We start from the raw sequence: 22,128 nt of genomic DNA, 5'->3' as shown, positions 1-22,128 counted from the left end.
TATGATAAGCCGACGGACTGAATAAGTTTCTTTTAAATTACTGGCGTCAATCACCGCACGACCACGAGAGCAAAGTGTAGTAACCCGAAAAAAAGTAAAATTCTGACAATGAAGTAATTAAAATTTTGATAGTGGCGCTTTTTCTTTAGCTATTATAAGCGTTATCGAATGTTACGTTAAAGAATAAGATGTAACAAAGCTGTAAATGTCTGCGTAGAGGATAAGGCTTGGTGTTTAACATATAACATGTGTATAACATTTTTCCCGATGTTTTTCTTCACCGTGAAGCGGTAAAGACCGACTTCAATATATCTGAACAGAATGACGTATTTTATTCACTGAGATTGAATTAATATTTTTAGTTGGATAGTGATGCACCTTAAATAGAAGCGCTTAGCGAAAAATTTAATTCGAACTATTGGTAACTTGGTAACATAGTATTATCTCTTTACTAAAATATTAATAAAGAATTTCTCTACTTTTTTTTTCTTTTATTGTATTCTTTTTTTTAATTACTTTCTCTATAAACAATACCATTATACTTACCTAACTTATCTAACCATTTATACTTGGATTCGTTGAGCAATTTAAAAGATGATGATGACGAAAAAAGTCGTGACGCGTCCTTCAAGATCAAATCATTTAAAATCTGATGATTTTATTATTTATATTTGTTAATCCAATAGCGTTTCGTTATCACAGTATTGAATATTTTAAGGTATTTTTTTAAAACCCATACCAAATAAAACATATATTATTATTATTTAATTTGCCATTCAATTGGACAGATTTACAACAATACGGGGATATAACACCAGTACAAAGTGGACGTGGGCATATTCGTAAAAAATAATATATCAATAACAAATAATCCACAATTACAATAACAATATTTAATCACCTATGTAAACAATCTATTTTCGGTTTCATATCTATCTGAGGGCCTATACCTATACTCCCGTGTACGCTCTCCTCACCCCTCGAGGGAACGAGACCTCCTCATTTTTGTATCTCGTTTTATTATCTAACTAATCTAGCAATGAGCTCACATACATATCGTTGCGATTTCATAATGAGCGGCAACGACTCGTGATAATGTCACGATAAGGGAACAATTAAATGTTTCTCTGAGGAAAACAAAAGAGCGTGAGGATAATTTATCGATAGCGTTACTGAAAGAAATGATTCTATAAATATAAATAAAAATATTCAAGAAATTTCTGAAATTAAAACACAAATAAGAAATGTCACCAACTGCTTAATTACACAACAAAATTTGTTGAAATATATAATGCAAAATATTTTAATACGACATGCGATAAAAAAAAAAAAATATGAAGTTGAAAAAAATTATGAAGCATAAAATACAAACAATAACACAATAACGAGACCGTTATAACCGACACCAAAAATATCAGGTGTTTATTAAATAAATAGAGTTATATATAGATTGTCGGTATTATTATACCGACAAACGATTGGAACATGATAAAAATGAAGTTGAAAATATTAATACTAAACTTTATAGCAATTGTCCCACTCCGATAAAAAAATAATCAGACTTGGAACAAATATTTCAGGTAGAAATCGGGTCGTTTAAGTATGTTTTAACTCACAGGAAACGGCATCCTTCATTTTGCGTAATAGAACACGTAGCGATTCTTAAAACTTATCCTAGGATTTAACGCCTTAAAAGTGAAAGTATTAAAAATATAAACAGTGATTTAGAAACTCATAAAAAAGAGCGGAACGAAACTTAATAATTGGACATATGAGCGCAGTTCCTAAAATTGTAAATAATCACTAAAAATAAATTCGAACTATTCGCCGTCAACAGAAGACATAACCATCTACAAAAAAAAATTAGTAATTCCTCCTCTTTAATTTTCTTTTTTGATGAAATTAAATGTATATTAAAGTCCTTCAATTATATTATGCACATTATAGTTTTAACAGAATATTGAATAACGCTGCCGTTGCCGAGGATAACCGTCTCACTATAGACAATTCCAGATATATTTAAAACCTTATTGACATTGGGGTGGAACATTTATTGACAAACATTCAACTTACTCTTATTACACGGAATACTTATATAAATGGAAACAATTTTCTTTTGATATAATAAAAAAAATCACTTAATGTCGGATTTATATATCTTCCCTTCAATCATGGAAAACTTTGGTAATATCTTCTCTAAACAATTACAAAACAAAGAGAAAACGATTATATACAGAGATTTTATTATCAATCGTATAGATGATTTATTGTAAAAAAGACTATGTGTATTGTACGAGAGAAACAAGTACACCTCAACCATTGAATATTAATAAATTTCACTTTGCTATAAATAAGTCACTTTTACTTGGTGGTAGCTTTGTGCAAGTCGTCTGAGTTGGTACCACCCACTCATCAGATATTCTACCGCCAAACAGCGGTGCTCAGTATTATTGTGTTTCGGTTTGAAAAGTGACTGAGCATAAGGGACATAACATTTTGTTTCCAAAGTTGGTGGTGCATTGGCGATGTGAGGAATGGTTAATATTTCTTACAGCACCATTGTCAATGGTGACCACTTATCGTTAGGTAAACGATTTGCCCGTCTGCATACCTAAAAAAAATTGTAAATTTATTGTGAAAGCATATCGTGATAAACAAGAATATTAGTATTATTATTTTGTATTAAAATAAAAATAAAATATTTTATATCTTAATACCTGACTGAAGAATATCTGAAAATACGTCCGCTCTTAAAATAACCTCTATTTTGTCTGGCCGTTTAAATGATGAATCAGCTAATTTCAGACTATTAATTCGCGGCCAAACAACCTTGTGCTCGCGGTGTGGCTAATTTGATGTTAGATAATTTAATACATAGGCCATAATCTTAGCTTTGAAGCTTGAATTTTGAATTGATATTATCTTAAATTCGACAAAAACCTTGGTTACAGTTCTATTAGAATAAACTCCTACTATATTTTCCTTTCTATATTTAGTCCTAAACATTGGCAAGGTTAGTGAATTGGTGATAACTTAGCAACGCTCTTGGCACTTTTAATTATATTTCGTTTAAGCGTTCCTTTAGTCGCGTTTTGAAGTTTAAGAAAACTTCTGAAGCTGTATCTTAAATGTTTTCATTAAAATATGCCAACTTTATTCATCATCTGTTGAGGCTAATGTTAAATTTGTATGTCGTTGCTGAAATTCTTCCCAATGACCTGACGTTTCTAGTCTAGTATGTAAAAGTGATTTTGTTAGGCGATCTTTGGGAGATTTTTATAAATTGTCTTAAAGTTTTTTCATTTGTCTAGAAATATCTATTTGTGTTCTTTGTAATTTTGTTAAAGTTATATTATACTAAACAACTAATCAGTTAGTACGAAAAGTGTTGTTTACAATTAATGCCAAGTTAATTTGCCACAAGTTCTATGTCTTTGATACAATGACAACTTGAGACAAAAAATATCCAAGTCTATATCACTCTTCTCACATATTGTCTATGTCCTTATTCTACTACTTACGACTATCACTTGTCCGTTAATATGCACTGTAATCCATTTGTCACACACTTTGCCACAGTAAAACCTCTTTTTTAAACTTCACTACAGAACACTGTCTATTCACTTTCACTCTGTACTTTTAAGGCCACCAAGTACCATCATATACAGTCCGAGTAATTTCACTCACTATTACCAAACTCGTGAACCGACTCGAACTTCACTACTACAATATCCGGATCGAATCGATCGTTAGACGAAGAATTAAAAGAATAGCAACTCTAGTAAACTAATTTTTATTTTGAATGACGATACGTAAAATAATAACTTTATACAATTATATCTCAATTTAAAGACTAACGCCATATTTTAACAAAAAAACAAAGTAAAAATTAATTAATTATTAACACGTACATGCCAAAATTTTTAAATTTAATGGAACATTGCGTAGATAATCTATAAAATAATTTATAACTCACTATTTAAATCACAAAATGACTATTTAGTAGATATTTGGGGAAGTTATAATTATAAATTAATACATTTCTTAAAATATTATTTGTTTTAGACATGAAATGTGTTTTATATAGAACATTTATACAAATTTAGAACGTGTATTAGGGAAACTCTTAAAAAGATATATGTACATACACAAATCTCATCGAAAAAAAAATCATATAAATATAATACAAACTATAGTAACCAGTGTCAAGTACAAAATAAAAAGACAAACCCATTGGATTTGAGTGTGCTCAACTATACGGCCTACTTAAAATATAAGTAGCGCTACTTCTTGAATATTTAAACGTTAACCTAAAAAGCATATAGAAACTGTTTTTGTTGATTTATGCTTCACGGTTACAACTCAGGAGTAGTAGAACGGCAGGTTGGTAATCATTATTGTAATTTAATTCTCGATACAAGTGAAATATGTTCTTTAATGTGCAAATAAATTATCTTTAACCCCATTATTACACAGTACACATTCATAGAAGAGGTCACAAAAACTTCCGATAGTGTTAGGTATGTTTTTTTTTATAAATATCTCAATACTATTGAATCAAATGTTATTAAATTCAGGCCCATATGGGTGTACCGCAAGGTTCAATTGTGGGACACCAATTAGGTTGCCCTTTTAGAGAAACTAAACAGTGAAACTTAGACACTATATAAAAAATCTGTAAACATAGAGTATTCACCACTTACCGCATACAATTTAAAAAATAAAAACGTATTCGTTAAATTCCAACGGGGTCCAATAACCGACTGATTAAGAAAAAATAATTATTGTGAATTGAAAAATTGGTTTATTTTAAAAAAATTGCTACAGCTGAAGGCTGCTTCGAGACGGTGGTAAGTATGGAATATGGACCATTCAAAAATGCTTATAAAGTTAACTTGAATAAAATATATTTTATTTGAAAAACCGTTCCATCTGTGAAAACTATAAAATTACTCAAAAGATAAATCTAATTTTGAAACAGTGATAATAAAGTGACAAGAAAAAACGAAAATTACAAAATAGGTTTTTTAACAACGGAATTATTTTAACAGTAGTTTAGTTTTTATTTATTATTTAGATGTTTTCGTTCTTCCTATTTTAATAAAATTTAAAATCTTCAAGCTTGTTCTTACAGAAGTAGGCGATCTTGTCAACGGTGTAGGGACCATCTGAAAATAATTAATAAAATTCGATTACAACATATTTAGTGCTAGTATCTGCCTCTTCTAGGCAAAGTATGGTGAATCCTCCAATTCTCGAGTCAACACAAACTTCACTGTCGCTCTTTTACCTAAAATTGTTAATGAGTTCTTATGCCCCTTGTACCTGCTATTATATTGGCTTATTCACCCTTTGAACCGGAACACAAAAATACAAAGTAGGTATTGTTGCTCGGTGGCACATATGATGAGTGTGGTATCTTCCCACACGGGACTGCATAAGGCATTGGAAAACTATTATTACCAATTCTGATAGGGTTGACACGAAAGGATAAATTAAATTAAAAAAAACGCATTTTTTTTTATAAACTACACATTAGTTTTTTATGTGTCTTATATAATTATTATAACTTACATAACTTCTGTTAGATAGTTTTGAAAGGCATGGATAAATAAAAAAGGGATGAATAAATAAATATTAACAAACTAATAATAAAGATTTAAAATCCAGAATTAATTTCAAAAAACGAACTCAAAATTTGCAGATGAACTGCAAACAAAATACCATAATTACAATTCAAAATAATTGTAATTACGTAAATTAAATTAAGTCGTGATGGTATTTAATTATAATACTATTTTAATGATGACGACCAATGCCCCAACGTAAAATGCTCACGTAATTAACTCAAAATAACTCCGAAAACCTGCGGAAAATCGGATATCCTAAGTTCCGAGTTTATTTTTCAGAATCCATGCTGCTAATCTAGCACTACCACTATCGGGCTTACTGGTAAAATTTTTAGTAATGTTCATACATATTGAAACCTCTTTGGTACTTATTCACGAGATATTATTCCACGATTTCAATATTTAGATACGTAATGGGAACGATAATGTTAATGCATATATTATATATAAAGTAAGACATTTTTCTAAGACTTTGGTTAAGTTAATAAAAAAAAGTCGTACCTATTTGGAACCACTGTGTTTTAGGAATACCAGCTTCTTCTCGAGCAGCTGCTATAGCGGCTCGCATTGCGAAAGGAATCACTATTCCCATATTTGTTGCAGGTTCACCGGTCGCTAAATTAAAATAAAGTCATATCAACAATATTACCATAATAACTAATGAATTAATGAGCAGGTCAAATTGTAAGTATGGGAAGAGCAGAAGAAATACTTGAGCAGATTCCAAGCGGACTTCTTCTGTCAATGTAATCTAAGACTAATAAAAAAAACAAAGGAATTAGATTTATACGGTGCCTTAGCAAATAGCTAATTTAAAAATAAGGAAATAGTAAGCAAGTAGCACAGGAAATCTGTAATATTATATATAATACTATAGATGAATCAAACACAACACTTGATCGAGTAAAGTTTTTCGGTCATTCAGAGAATACAATACACATTTCAAGTTAGTAAGAGCATGCTCACCTTTGGCGCCAAGAATAACGTCTGTGCTAAAGGAACCTTTTTTAAAGTATATCCTGAAGTCTTGTGGAATGTCTCTTGCTTGGGGAACCCAGTAATCCCAAGTACGATTCGTAAGCAATTCCCCGTTGCTATGATTGTATACCAATCGTTCCGTTGTCCAATAACCGACTCCAAAAATAAAAGCACCCTCAACCTGTAAAATAAATATATTTAATCTTTATTAAAAAGAATACTATTATACAAAACGGATTTCAACCATGTTTATTAGCTGGAGTATGAATTTAATTAATAGAAAAAGAACTACAATACTTGAACATGGACAATGTCATGACACCAGAAGTACAAATCATACCCCTACTCCGTCAATCTGAAATTCTATGTATCTATGGACATAAATCTTTTTTTAATTTAATGCATTACATATTATAAAACATTTTTGTATCGCTAGGTTTGAATTTCTAATACAACACGTAACTACTTGCCCGCAGAAGGCCTTATCAATGGCAATATTTAAAAAAATACAATAAAATCACTCACTTGACCAACATCTAATTCAGGGTTTACACTTCGTCCGACATCTTCTATTAAATCAACTCTTATTATTTCCCATTCTCCGGTTAGAACATCTATTTCAACTTCAGCCAACGTTATTCCGTGTACCTCGTACGATTGAAAATCATCTGTATTAACGAAACCATGTACTTGTAAATCAATATTCCTTTCAAATGCTGTCTTTATTAACACTTCCCAGGTTGGATCAGTCAATTGAGTTCTAACTGGTTCCAGTCTTGCTAGCAGTTGTTCGCAGCATCTTCGAACTCCGATACCAATATTGTGAGAAGTTATACTACCACCCGTAAAGCAGCTATTTGGGGCTATCATGGTGTCATTTGGTTTGATTTTAATTTTTTCCACTGGTATTTTTAGTAAATATGCGCATATCTGAATAGCCTTTGTGTTAATACCTTGACCCATTTCAACTCCTCCATGAGTGATAGCAACAGTGCCATCGTCTTGAAAGACTGTCAAGGTCACATTAAAGTATATAGGACCCAATGGAGACCATCTAAGGAAAGAATATTTTAGGCCACGTTTTGTCCATCTGTTTTCGGAATTAAATTTATCCACTGCAACTTTTCTTTCATCATATTGTGACTCACTTTTCAAGGTATCTAACATTTCTTGAATTGGGCCATGTTTTTCACGATCTAAATTTGATAGACGGACTTCTAATGAGTCTAAATTTAGTTCATAAGCTATCCGTTCCATGATATTTTCAGCCATCGCTACATGTTCCAAGGACCCTGTAGAATAAAATGAAAATTTATTTTACAAGTTTAAATGAACCTGAATTTTTCCAGTGCAATAAAGCTACTGAGTATTTACACGATACAACACGCACAATATATTTTTATTGTACCGATAAGTTAAACTAAGTGAGGGAATTTTAAAAAAAGCAATGAAATAAATTTATTTTCATTAAATTTAGTCTTACCAGGAGAACGCACCCAACTGTTTGAAGGTGTATCAGTTACAGTATTATACGATTTATGAGTCCACGCCTCACTTTTGTAAACATTAGAATATAAGTCGATGCCATAAGATACAATAGGTTCATTATAAATGTAACCATTATCATCGTACAAGTTATGATTTACGTACTGAATTTCTCCTTTTGCGTTAACACCCATCTGATAAAATTAAGTATATATTGATTATTTTCCTCGATTTTTTGAAGACGTTTGAAGAGAACTATCAGGACAAACATGAGCTGATGATGTTGACGATAATAATCTTGTTGATTATAATGAGTGAGTAAAAGAGTAAGTGAGCTATTTTTTTCAAATTAGGTGTAGAGGATATAGTATAGTAATATGTATATAGAAGGAATTGATACGCCTAATAAAAAGGGGTAAAATGATCACTGATCTTCATGTTACCAATGATCAAAAGCATCTGTTTCATTACAGATATCATTGGAATAATCGAGAAGAAGGTCTATAAAAAAGTATGTCGGCTGAAGGATAGATCACATAAATAAATTATAAAAAATATTGTTATGAATATAAATTAAAATCAAACATATACCCAATAGTATAGTACGACGAAATGTTTACATCGTTTAAGTGTTGTTTTTGTTTTGTAAAAATACTTTATTAAAAAAGATTTATCATATAAAATCATCCGTAAAATAATAATGACATTAGTATCAAACGCGTATATTTGATCTAACTAAATTGTGACAAGTCCTTCATCACAAAAGAAATTTATAAAATATAGGTTGGCATTGTAAAATCTTAGAGTAATTTTTATCAAAAATAGTACCTCGAAGTTAGAAGTACAAGGTGTTCGTTTTCCTATAGCCCGCATATTATGTGTAAGGGGCTGAATAAATCGGCAAGGTCTATTGAGTTTGAACGCCACAAGACTAGAGGCTCCACATATTTGTGTGGCCCGAGATATTTTGTAGCCAAAGCCACCACCCAGTCGTCGCACGAAAACGTCAACCCTGTAAGGAAAACATATATCAATTAACAAAGCACAAAATTTGCATAAAAAAATATATTTAAAAAACCACTCAAGCTCTAAGTAATCGCTTATATTTTACGCACACTAGCTTAAGTATTTATTTTTCCTGTTAATTTCCTAGTATATGCCATTTACTAGATAAACGATTCAGTTTTTAAGTCTGTGAGATTTTTCGTTATTGTTCATATAATCCTAAAGCAAAATAAATTAAACGAGTTTAATATCTAAAATAGTAAAAGTAAATTACGATTAAGCTAAAAGAAATAAAACAGTTTTTACCAGTTTGTCAACATACCTGTTCTGTTCCAAATTTAATAGTCTGGAAATAGTGCGTTGTACCGTATCTATAGATTGAGTCGCAGCATACACTAGTAATCCTTCTTCAGTTGGAAGTGTGACACATACCAGAGTTTCCATCGTAAAATTGTATTGACCATAAATAGTATTTTCACCTTTTATTATTTTAAAAACATCAGTGCCCACTTTTGTGGCTTCGAACGATCCTGCTAAAGACACTTTAGCTGGGTCAGTTATGGCTTCACGTATATCAATCTCTGGTGCTTTCAAATTACTGTATTTAACTTCGACCATTGTGGCTGCCTTTTCAGCTAACTTTTGAGATTCAGCAACAATAATTCCAATCGGTTGATTAAAGAACTTGACCTCTCCATCGCAAAGCAATTCTTCATGTTTTGGATGTAATATACTTATGGGTGGAGTAAAAGTATTTTGACCGGGTATATCAGAAACAGAATAGAAAGCAATAACTCCGGGTTCACTCTGGGAAGTTGGAATAAATTTTACAACTTGAGATACTAAGGTAATAAACCATTATTTATCTTATAAGTCTTATCAAATCTTTAATCTTACCAAGGCTTTGCTAGGATCAATACTGTCTATTTTACCACGAGCTACAGTCGAAAGAACAAATACTGCATAGACTTCTCCAGGAAGAGACGGTACATCTTCCGTATATTTTGTCTCACCTGCGCATTGGATCTGAAAAATAATTGAACTTTATTTATATCGATATTAAGAGGTTAGTTTCGCCTGTTTAATTATTCAGATACATGTAAGAACAACTAAATTTTCGAATGATATGCAACTTTATTTCGGAGCAGTTTATTTAAAAAATATTGCAGCAAAATTCTTAGTAACTTACTAATGCATCCAGTTTTGGAAATGGTTTATTCAAAGGCCAGATCGTAGGGTCAGTTGTAAATACTTGTTTGCCGTCTGACACCGGCCGTGTTTCGTGTATATTGACGGCTCCAGAGTAATATCGAGGATGCAGTGTTTTTAGTGGACATAATGACAGGAGACCCTGAAACCGATTATTACGTAAATGTATTATCCGGGACAATAAAACAAGAATTAAATTAAAAAGAGATATAAGCATTTCATCAAACAATCTTTGTTTCTTAGATACGAATTTTAATCAGAGAGAGATAACTTAAGTTTTTAAAAAAATAAATATAACTAGAATTTAAGATAATGGTTTGGTACGTGTCTGAATTAAGCTGTATTATGAAATTTTTTTTTATTTTTATTATTTTTAAAGGCTGGATAATACAAGCGTTCATAAACAATCTTTTTTTTTTACAACTTTGATAATATTAATAGCAAGCATACCCATATTTAAAGTCTCACCTTGTAAAACAGAGACAAAGCTATTTGCCTCCTGTTCTCAACAGGGGGCGCTGGCAGTGCTTCAGTGACAACGAGCTCTGCATTCAACACCTTCAAAGCAGCTTGCAATGTTTCGTTTCTGAACAAAGCCTTACCGCGAAGGTATGCTTCGGTTTTCCAAGCTCTTGTGAATACTTCGGAAAGGCCTCCATACACTATCCTACTATCCACGACTACTCCAGCTTCATTTAATTTATAATTAAAGCCAGCTTGGACGATTGCATGCGCGCTCTGAGATCTTGGCATTATCTGATAATAAAAAAAAATACATAATTAAAGTAACAGCCTCTAAGTATATCTTTCCTCATTGAAGGTAGTAACACCTGCGGAATATTTTCATTACATGCAGGATTCCTCCCGATGTTTTCAGCCAAGGTTAAGCACGAGATAAATTATATACTCAAATGAAACTTATGAAATTGTGCTTGCTGAGGTTTGGCCTAGCAATCTTCGGTAAAGAATATATAAATTATTTCTTTATAAATAACTTACCTTAAATGTAGTTATCTTGTGAGCAGCATTCAAAGGGGGTAAGAGAACGTTCAATATGATCTTCCCCGTCATATCTTCATTAAGAAAATCTTGCATCGTTAATATTTTACTATCACCCGGCGCTGATACTGGAAATATATTTGATGCAATTATTGATTATGATGCGTTTATATTTAAGTATGTCCTCGTAATTTATATTTAATAATAATTCGTTCACACTCCGAATTAAGTAATTGTTTACTTAATATGTGCACTCTCGGGTATTCATTAATTTCCCTCAATTCAAATAGAAATAACACAAAGTTAACTATAGTTAACAAATTACAAATAAAATAAATTTTATAATTTCATTAGTAGAATAAAACACCGGCCAAGGACCATTATCTATAAAAACGGTAAAGTAATCATGTCTTTTGTATTTGAACCCTTTTAAATATTCATTTCATTCTGTTTTTTTAGTATTTGTTGTTTATAGCGACAACAGATGGACCGACTGACGGGCGGACAGTGGAGTCTTAATAATAGGGTCCCGTTTTACCCTTTGGGTACGGAACCCTAAAAACAATGTACTATTTTTTGAGTATTATTATAATAATTAGTGTAATGTCATTTTTAATTTTGTAGCATATAATAATATAAATAATGTGCAACGCATTTGCTAAATGCATAATTTATGAATACGAAAAAACAACGATAGACAAATTAACTGTATATTTTTTATAACACAATTGCTTTTACTTTTATACTAAAGTAAGTAAGTCAGTTTCGTTACTCTTGAGAATCGAGCGAAGATTTTGAACGGTATTTTCTCATAAAACTTTTAGTTAAACAAAAGTAATTATTATCCAACTCCAAAAAGGCCATCTGTTCGGATTTTATTTTGTGGAAAGATTCATTTTTTATTCAATAATTTATATGTCAAGGATAAACCAGCCATTCTGTTAATTGTAAGATGGTTCTAAATTTATTTCATTAAAATCCAAAATCGAATCTTATTAAAATGTTAACTAGCTCTGTGTCTCTTTCGTTGGATTTGGATATGTTATGTTGTTTCTCTTTGGATTAAAATATCACGCCTTATTGTTACTGCTATAATAATGTATAATCGTATGCAGACTACCAATAGGCAGACTACCAATGTGCAGACTTACCAATAGTTAACTGCGCACCAACCGTTTCAAAGAGAAGATAAATATCTGACGGGAATCCATTACTTTTATTCTTTAACATTAAATTGCCAGCTACAGTTCCCAACTGAAACAAAACTACCTTCAGTACGTTCTAGTGGCTTGTTTTGATAGAGGTATATTCAACATCGGCGAGCCATCTGATTGCCATTAAAGGCAAGAGCCGACAGCTGGATAACGATAAAGCTGTCTAATCCCTTACGCGTGAAAGTGATAAAGAAGCTTCCTTATAAGGTTTTTTTTATGGTATAGGTGGCATATGAGCAGCAGGCTCATCTGATCGAAAGTGACTACCACCGCCCATGGACGTCTGCAACACCGAGGGCTTTGCAGGTGCATTGCCGGCTTTTAAGAAATGAGTACGTTCTTTTCTCGACGGAATTTATCCAAACAACTTCTCGAAACATTCTCCATTACTAATGTGGTAGAAGATGTAAAGTGATCCAACATCTCTACGCAAAGCCAAATGATCAAGCAGATCGAAAAGGGCTTCGACAATTCAAGATCTGAATTGAATACGGTCAAATGGAATAAACTAATAATAATGGGGAGCAACGGCCCAGAGGTGAGAGCAGTACTCCATGAGAGAACAAATTTGTGCCTTGTATAGTTTTAGGCACTGGGCCTATGTGAAGAACCGCCTTACCTTGCTGAGCAAACTAAGCTTTTTAGATGCTAATTTGGCATTACCTTCCACGTGACATCGGAACAAAACAAGGCTCGAAACATCAACGCCAAGTATTCTGATGCTAGTTGTGGCAGACAAATAGTGACATTTTAGCGGTTTCAGACATGAGTTTGTTCCGATTTTCATCGACGCGTTTTCGAATAATCACCGCCGGTAAATAACCACTATGTTTGAGGTGGGAAGGAAAATCGGGCCTCCTGGAGTCTCAAATACCGGACGAACCACGACATTTTAGCTACCACTTTCCGCCTATTTTTAGTGAGAGAGTGGTACTTCCCCGGGCTTACCAATACATTCGTCCAAGAGGTATGTAGCGTGGCACTACCATTAGTAAAATCAATTGATAAATTAAATGAAATAAATTTAGAAATATAAGATTTAAAAGAATACTTACATTTCTAACTGGTATGTGAGCAACGAGCTTAATGTGATCGTTAAGAATGTTTAAATATTCAAAATCCTCATGTGTAGACATGGTCGTAAAAATACTTATAACATCAGTAAGCGTGTTTCCGGCTCCAACAATCAAATTCTGATCAATGCTATACCCTTTAAGTTCTGATACTCCAGATATATCGATGAGTATTTTAGGATATTCTAATATCGGGAATGCACCTGCAAAATGATATTCATAATTAGCTGGTTATCAATATTTCATAACTTAAAATCAATAGATCAGTTTAAAACAGTCATTTTACGAGTTCAAAATCTACTATACATAATTATTCTACTATCGAAATGTTATGTAAGTTCTACTTAAACTAACTGACAAGGTAACTAGCAGTTACTCTTATTTATAAATATAATCTGTACTCCTTTGACATTTCCTTTACCTTTTCCTGTATTACCAGCTATTAACATGTAAGATTGGACGCCATTTGCATGCCATATGTCAAATATATCTGCTAATGTCTCAACTCTGTACCAGTATCTGTCATCACATAATTTAATAGATTTAACTCCACTTTGCATATCACTTCCGGAAACAAAACACCAATCGCTGTCGTCGCAATTTTTTTTAACACAAATTTCGCCAGTTTTATCGCACAGTTGTAAGTCTTCAATATCTGGTAGTATTTGTGGATCGGGTGCATCTGAGGCGAACTTCTTAAAGGCTTCTAGGATTGGTCTATATCCTGTACATCTGCAGATATTGCTACCAAACGACTGTTCAATTTCAAGCATTGTCATTTTTTTGGTTTTCAAAAGACTGAAACATGAATATTAACCCTAATCAAGTTTTTTTATTGAACATTACATTCAAAATAATGTCACACATAAGCAAGAGAAGATTTGCAAAAGCAACATTATCGTTTAAAAAACGTTCTCTTCTACTTTTGGACACGGGGCCCACATGGGTTTTGAAGTGTAATACCTAAACACACTAAGATATATGTAAATAATATTTATTTAATATTAATTATTAATAATGTTATTCTAAATAAACGGATAATACACTATAGACAGTTACGATATATCTTCAAAGGTTTTCAGTATCGTTTAAGACATGCATTAGATTAAGATATTTTTTAACAGCGAGATATGATTAATTTAATCTTTGACTTAAAATAAAAAATTATGCCTTATTAACTTTTCTAATGAAACAAATTTCAAACGAAATCTTATTCATAAATGTACGAGTGCAAATGAAATAATCTTTACCTGTACATCGCCATGACCCATCCCGGGGAACAGTAGCCACATTGTGTTCCGTTATGTTCAGCGAGGGTTTTTTGCACCGGGTGGTAACCGTCGAGACGATTGCCAATTTTCTCTATCGTCGTAATATCCCAATCTTGACATGACGTCACTGACACCATGCACTAAATAAAAAAATATATATAATTTACTAATTAATCTACTGATTGAATAGGGCTGTAAATGGTATCGCAATACAACGTCATTCTTTTTAAATAACATCTGTTGTTTTCATATCGCTTATAATAGATAGGCGGACTGGCAAACGGTCTTTTTTATGGCAATGTGACACCATTATTGGGAACTAAGATGCTTTGTTCCTCACTGGTTCGCTACCCTCACTCACACTTTCACTCACCGTGAAAACAACAATATTACGAAAATATGCTGTTTGGCGGTAAAGTGTTATGAGTGATCCGTACTATCGAGAAAAATAGATATTAATAATTTATTTTTAATTATTTTTCTTGGTTAAATTAGATAATCATTATTTTCCACCTTACCTGTTTACTGTTATCATTTGCGACACTTAGACGATTTCGTATTAAACCATAATTAAATTATGAATCATATACCAATTAACCAATATTTATCATCCGTTGTTAATTCATTGTATTTATAAGCATTTATTTTGTTAAAATTGGTCTTTTTTGTTTAGCATAACTTTCACGCAACATAAATATTCGCAGTTCATACTAGTATCAGCACGTATACGTGCGGAGCTTCTGCTATAAGTATTTTTATGGCAATTGCATTAAATTTCTGATCATAATATGTATGGCCTAGTTAAATGAAATCTAAGTAACTTTTCACTATAAGTCTCTGAACTCATATCATTATATCGAGACAGTCCAGACTTTAAGCGAAAGTTGCAGGTACACTGTGCTCAATTCAATTCGAACTAGGCGGTGAAAGAAAATAGGGTCATACATTACAGCAGTATGGTAGAACGCTCCTCCATCCTCAAAAGATGAAGAGTACTTAGCCCAGAAGTGGGATTTTCCTCATAATTTACGTCATGTCATACTTTTTATTATTATTATTCCAAGTAACAAGTATTGATAATAGTGTGACAATAGTAACTCACAGCATTAACACCTTGTGGAACTTCCCCATTGCCCTTCGTAGCAGTAACAATACAAGCTCCGCATCCGGCTTCCAAGCACATGTACTTGGTGCCACGGAGTTCTAACGTATTACGAAGGTAGTCCAGGAGAGTGGTGGTGGAGCTAACCTCGGACCCCACTAAAAACATTCAAATAAATTAATCCAAATAAAGCAGTCTTCTGGCTCCCAATGACACCAGTGTTGAGTTTTTATTCTCATCGAGATAAATAGTAGACCAATATTTTTTTCACAATAGACAGGTTTACAATGTTAAATTATATTTATAATATTTGTTATTTTTAAAAATAATAGTTTAAAAGAAAGTCTCTTTTTGGTTCGGTCTGACTTTCTTTTTATAAGCCACTTAATGGATTTCGATCCAGTTTTCCCTAATAGAAAGAGCGATAAATGAGGAAGGACGATATAGATAATTTGGAATGTTTTGAGCACAATGGATGAACTATGACAATGTTTTATCAAAATGCCTGTTTTTACACGCTTACATGGCTTACGCTGGCTAATCCTTAGAAGATTAATCAATATAATGTACTAGAAAATTATAGGTCCTAAAAATGTCTACAGAAAATTCCCGAATAGATAGTTCATAGATACACTCTTAGTAGCTATTTTTATTAATTGTTATTTTTGTAAAAATCTTTAGATTATTTGCGAAGTCATTTTCTTCACTTAATTATTAATCCTTATTCAGATAATGGGCAGATTAAATTTGTTTTTATATCATATAATTCGAAGCAAAATTTTAGAAGATAGCACCGTTTCTATATTACGTGCAATGTCTCAATAAATTGCTGGACAAATTTAGATGTACTTGGGCCATTCTTATCTGTACTATACATAAATGACCTCCCGAATAACACCAAACATAAATGCATTTCATTTAGAGTTTACTTCTCTATAATTTTACCATATTTTAAAAACATAAACAATTCCGAAGAAATAAATAAAGCAATAAGTTACGAATATGAACAATTTAAAACCTTATTTTGTTTTTTAGTCTAAAAACCAAACATATAATGCTAAGACACATGAAAATAGCACGGTAACATGTGCTATTGAACATATAGAACAGATATCTACTATAAATTTTATAGGAATCCATTTAGATGAATTTTCTTCTCGGGGTCCTCACAAGACATACTTATGTAATATAATCTAATCTATTTATATATTTTCTAATATATTTGCATTAGAAAATATATCAAAAATTACTAAGCACAGCGTTATTGGCATATTATGGATATGTTGATATTAGGTACCGCTTTTTGATTTGGAGTAATGGCTCAGATATGAATTGGGCTTTCTTAATTCAGAAAAGTGATGCAACCATGTCAAGTCTCTTTTCATGCAAGTCTCTTTTCACAAATTTAAAAATTTACGAATTCGGGTATATTGAAAAATATAAAAATGTCAATTTTGAATTACGTAGAACTCTTGTGGCGTTAAACAATTGTCATGAAAAGAAAATTAATTACCCCTATATAAGACGAAGAAAATACTACGCAACCGTTCGGTTGACAAATGTTTTCAACCATTAAATGAGTTTCTTGACACAAATATATAAATATTTAGTTATGTGTTATTGTTGTGTTATTGATATTATAAATTTTGTCCAAAACAATTTATTGTATTCGGACTTATCAGACATCTTTATGGTTGGATTCATACAAAGCTAGACTTTATGATACGATGAATTTGATGTAATTATCGATATTAGTTTCAAATTATTATATTATCATGTTATATTGTTTATGCCTAAACATGTCTATGTATTAAAAATATTTTATAAACGTACATCATGTTTAATGATGATGACGTCCGACAGAGAAGTATGGAAGAAGAAGACATGCTGCGCCGATCCCAAGTAAAATTGGGATAAGATAATGAAGAATTATCATTTTTATACGTCTTATTGTACAATCGTAAATGCTTTTAAATTCTTGAAACATTGCCTAGTGCAACTTCTCAAGCCGTGATTCCGCTAATTGTTTTGTTAAATACTTTTTACTTAAGAATTTGTGTTTAAGGTCATTTGAAGGATATAATCGATCAAGTTTTTTGCATCTATTTTATCTATTTTGTTTTATGCTATAAGAGAGGAACCTTTGAATACTCAAACCAAGTGTGCGGGTTCATAGCCGGACAAGCAGCGAGTTGAATTTTTTTTTAATTTTTAATTCATACCTTGCAGTAGGAATATTATCGTGAGGAAATATACATGTATCGGATAGAATTATACTACATATATTCCATAAGCTTCAACGTGCCCCAAGCCTTTTGCTCGAATACGACCTATGTCCAGCAACGAACAATTTAGGGAGATATTGACAAGCTGTTGCCGTTTGTTTCTAGCAGCTATGTAGTTTGCTTGTATGTTATATATTTGTAGATATAACGAGTTTCTAGCATACGCGGCTAAATCTAAAATATATTACAGTTTTTTTTTTGTGTTTGTACTAAGGCCATAATTAAATATTATATCATTTGAATTTTATCCGTACTGTGACGGAGAATACAATTCTATAAATCCCTCTCCTATGTGTGTCGTAAGAGGCAACTAATGGATATCTGAGCCACTACCAGATCCTCTGGTGTAAGGGTATTAATCATTGGCCTGGCTTTTGACAATCGTACGCATGGTGAATAACTTGTGATCTGGGATTTTCCCTCTTGGCATCTTCTTTGGGCTCACTTCTTTACATTTCGACCATATCAGTCGCAGCAAAGCGTCACTCGCTTCACATCTCGATCTCATTTCGATCACATTTCGATCTCCTTTATAAAACAATTACGGTAGCGCATCATGTAAGAAAAGAACGGTCGTTCAGCAGTGCACACCCCAACCATAATTACTCTGTTTAAGGTCGAGTACACTAACATTAACAACAAGTTAACCTCAATGCTGTCTATCATCTTCAACAGTGCGGCCAGCAATGTTCTTTAAACCAAGAAATAAATCCCCTGACCTTTCGATACCAGTTATCTCAATTATCCCGGATACTTGCTTGAAAGCAAAAGCTGGAGGGCACTTTTTCGTTAGAACAGATGTTTGGTTATACCGATTGTGCTGCTTGAAAGACCCCCCCCCCCCCTTTTGTGGTCTGGGGCGTTTCAATACTCACCATGAATCATGGTTGAACTACTTCATAAAAATAAAATTAAACGTTGAAATTAAAAAAAATGTTTGCTATCTCAGTTGCTAACGTCTAAGTATCTACAAAAAAACGTCCAAAAGATTTTTATGGACAGATAACGCACGCACACATGAACGAAAATTCAAAACGATAATTGCAATGGTTCAATAAGGCTAAGCATTTGATGATTTCAGATTACGAACGATCAATATCCTATTACAAACTAACCTAGCCTACCAAGTCGGAAAGCAAAGCCCTACCACCACGTAAATATAACCTTTGTATACATTTGTTTTATTCATCTGTACCCTCCATTGGAGGAAAAGTAGTGAGCATTTTATAATTGTCTTAAACGACCTTTTTTAGTCAGAGGGTGCAGTCTTCTAAATGTCACATTGATAATAAGTTTTAAGTGATAAGTTTTATCATATTTAATGATAGTGTTTATCTACTTTTTATCAATGATATTAATGCGTCGTTTTAAAGTTTTAATTTAAATGTAAAAAATGTAATAATTCACAAACAGGACACGCATATACACACAAAGATAATAGATTCTTACTAAAATTATACAAGCCGAGATGGCCCAGTGGTTAGAACGCGTGCATCTTAACCGATGGTTTCGGGTTCAAACCCAGCCAGGCACGCATTGAATTTCATGTGCTTAATTTGTATTTATAATTCATCTCGTGCTCGGCGGTGAAGGAAAACATCGTGATCGTTTTTATTTTGTCAAAACGCAGCGCTACGAACTTAAATAAAAAAACATATATTAACATATAACAATGTACAGCTACTTATAAATATAGAAACTTCTTAGTAAACTTTTTGGTCAGAACCGTTGACTTATACGTACTACTACAGCCGCGTTGTCCGGTAATGAGATTTTAGGCACTAAGTTACGGTCAGTTGACCACAACTCATTAAGTCGAATGCGAGCGACTGAGAGGAGCTGACAGTCGTTGAAAGCAGCAATTTATTTGTATTCTTAATAAATGCGGACTATTATATATATATTATATATGCGGACTATTACTATATTCTTAATATTTTTTGTTACTTTCGCACTATGTTTGTAACTAATTTATTTCGTATTATCTTCTATACAAAATTACATGCACGACAGACATCTTGATTTACCGAAGATAATAGATTTACCGAAAAGGAAGTAGTACAACCGATATACCGACATAGATTAACAAATATACCTAAAATAGATATGCCAATGGCGAAAAAGATAAATTGTTATTAAAAATATTGTTAAAAAGTACTATTTTTAGAAAACTGCCGTATATCATTCGTTGATATTGTAAAGACTATTCTCTCAGAGAACAATAAAGTCTTCTGTGGACATAAACTTTGTCAAGTAAGTATAAAATTGATTTTCGTTTTCGTCTTGGTTCTAACCTGTTATGTTGATTATATGTTGTTATAGTTATTGTCTAATCTTCTTAATATACATATAATTACAATTATTACTCAGACACAAACATAAAAAGATAAAAACTATAATTCCAGATATGCACGATCGTCTCGGCTTAATCACTAGACTAACTCTGTTTTAACCCTCTCTTTTACTGTGACACAATTCTAATTTTGAACAGATTGTCTAGTAGGATATAAGTCAATCGTTAAACACATTAGGATCATGTTTAACTACTAGATTTTAAGATCTTTATCATTACGTGCGTAGTCGAGTAAGAAACAAAAGGGGCATGAAACTTAAATTTTATAACAGTACCTGAATCTAGCGAGATTGAAAACTGTTGAGACATTTTGAGTGTCACTTATTGTTTATAATAAAATTGACCAAATAGATTTGATTATAAACACACTAACGTTACCTATAAGATTATACAATATCGAAATCTTGTCCATTTTATTGTAGATAGATTGCTCCGTTAACAATGTGTATGATTTAACAGAGTACTAGTAACGACTTGCCCCGGCTTCGCACCGGTGCATACTATTAATAAAAAAATAAGAATTTAAATAGTTTATTAATTAATTTAATAAGTATCTCGTTTCGCGGCGAATTATTTGGAAACAATGATATTTTCACAAGTAATCATTAGAATGTTCTACTATAATTTTATTTTTTACCAGACGCCCTAAGTAGCTAACATGTTTATCTGAATAATAATTAATAATAAATTGACTTTTGTCTTCACAAACAACCGATACTTTTGTATTCATTTTTAGTAGATAATAAATAAAACTAGTTATAATGAGTGGAGTTTATAAGATAGACACATGTAGTTACGGACTTTTCTGATTTTTGAGACCCAACATTGTTTTGTTGAATATCCTAAAGTTTAGTCGCAGTTCAGCCATTTTGTACAAAATATTTACACTCAGTATCAAAATCAGTTAGTTCTCTAACTTTTCTAAACGCGTATGCTGCGGAACTGAGTGTTATTGTTAGGAAAAATAAATGAGATCTCCGCTGAAGTTTAAAATCTGTCGATCTTAAGAATCAGTGAGGTATCGTCAACAAACAGAAATAGAAAAGGACTCAAAATTGGTCCTTGTGGAACTCCCATTTCTTAGCATAGGTCTTATTATGTACTACTAATTATCTTACTAACGACATATACATATATATGAATTGATAAAAAATATAAGAAACGTATCATTTTAAAACGTTACTAAGAAACGTTGCACTCTACTTTGTCCTAAAAATTGCTCTAATCGCTTCCATAAAGTTAACGGAAAATAAATCACTCTTAATTTTTTTTTTAATATTAATAAAATTTATAAATATAAACCCCACAGAACACTAAGGAATATTACTCCTAAAATTTAAATACATCATATAAAAAAGGAATCCTGTTAATCTTTTCAATATTAGTATTTATAAAAAAAATTATTATATGAAATTTAAGACGGTAAATCTTGATACTTTAAAATGTATTTCGTGTAAAATTATATTGTTTAAATTCCATACCCGAACACTCGATCCCATTTACTTGAAACTTGATTCTATCCAT

The 22,128-nt window shown here is 32.0% G+C and overlaps 1 protein-coding gene across 1 annotated transcript; it reads right to left on the bottom strand.

Annotated features, from left to right (window-relative positions):
* Nucleotides 1–5,097: 5,097 nt before the first annotated feature.
* Nucleotides 5,098–22,128, bottom strand: LOC125068709 (xanthine dehydrogenase 1-like). Its single transcript, XM_047677999.1, has 17 exons — nucleotides 22,086–22,128; nucleotides 15,967–16,124; nucleotides 14,844–15,004; nucleotides 14,015–14,391; nucleotides 13,576–13,796; nucleotides 12,458–12,560; nucleotides 11,307–11,434; nucleotides 10,776–11,063; nucleotides 10,288–10,449; nucleotides 9,996–10,124; nucleotides 9,421–9,905; nucleotides 8,922–9,105; nucleotides 8,092–8,287; nucleotides 7,134–7,900; nucleotides 6,597–6,789; nucleotides 6,132–6,245; nucleotides 5,098–5,168 (listed from the first exon to the last, which is right to left on the bottom strand). The coding sequence occupies exons 1-17, from the start codon at nucleotides 22,126–22,128 to the stop codon at nucleotides 5,098–5,100; spliced, it is 3,780 nt and encodes a 1,259-aa protein (XP_047533955.1).

The sequence above is a fragment of the Vanessa atalanta genome, chromosome 14, assembly GCF_905147765.1.
Source record: "Vanessa atalanta chromosome 14, ilVanAtal1.2, whole genome shotgun sequence".
In the NCBI taxonomy this organism is placed as follows: Eukaryota; Metazoa; Arthropoda; class Insecta; order Lepidoptera; family Nymphalidae; genus Vanessa; species Vanessa atalanta.
This window is presented reverse-complemented; position numbering and strand designations above follow the sequence as displayed.

Coding starts and splice junctions, on each gene's coding strand:
- LOC125068709 (XM_047677999.1), bottom strand. CDS start 22,128: ATGGATAGAATCAAGTTTCAAGTAAATGGGATCGAGTGTTCGG. Junction 9,106..9,420: donor TTAAATTTGGAACAGAACAG/GTATGTTGACAA, acceptor TTTTCCTTACAG/GGTTGACGTTTTCGTGCGAC. Junction 6,790..7,133: donor CTGAATTAGATGTTGGTCAA/GTGAGTGATTTT, acceptor TTTATTTTACAG/GTTGAGGGTGCTTTTATTTT.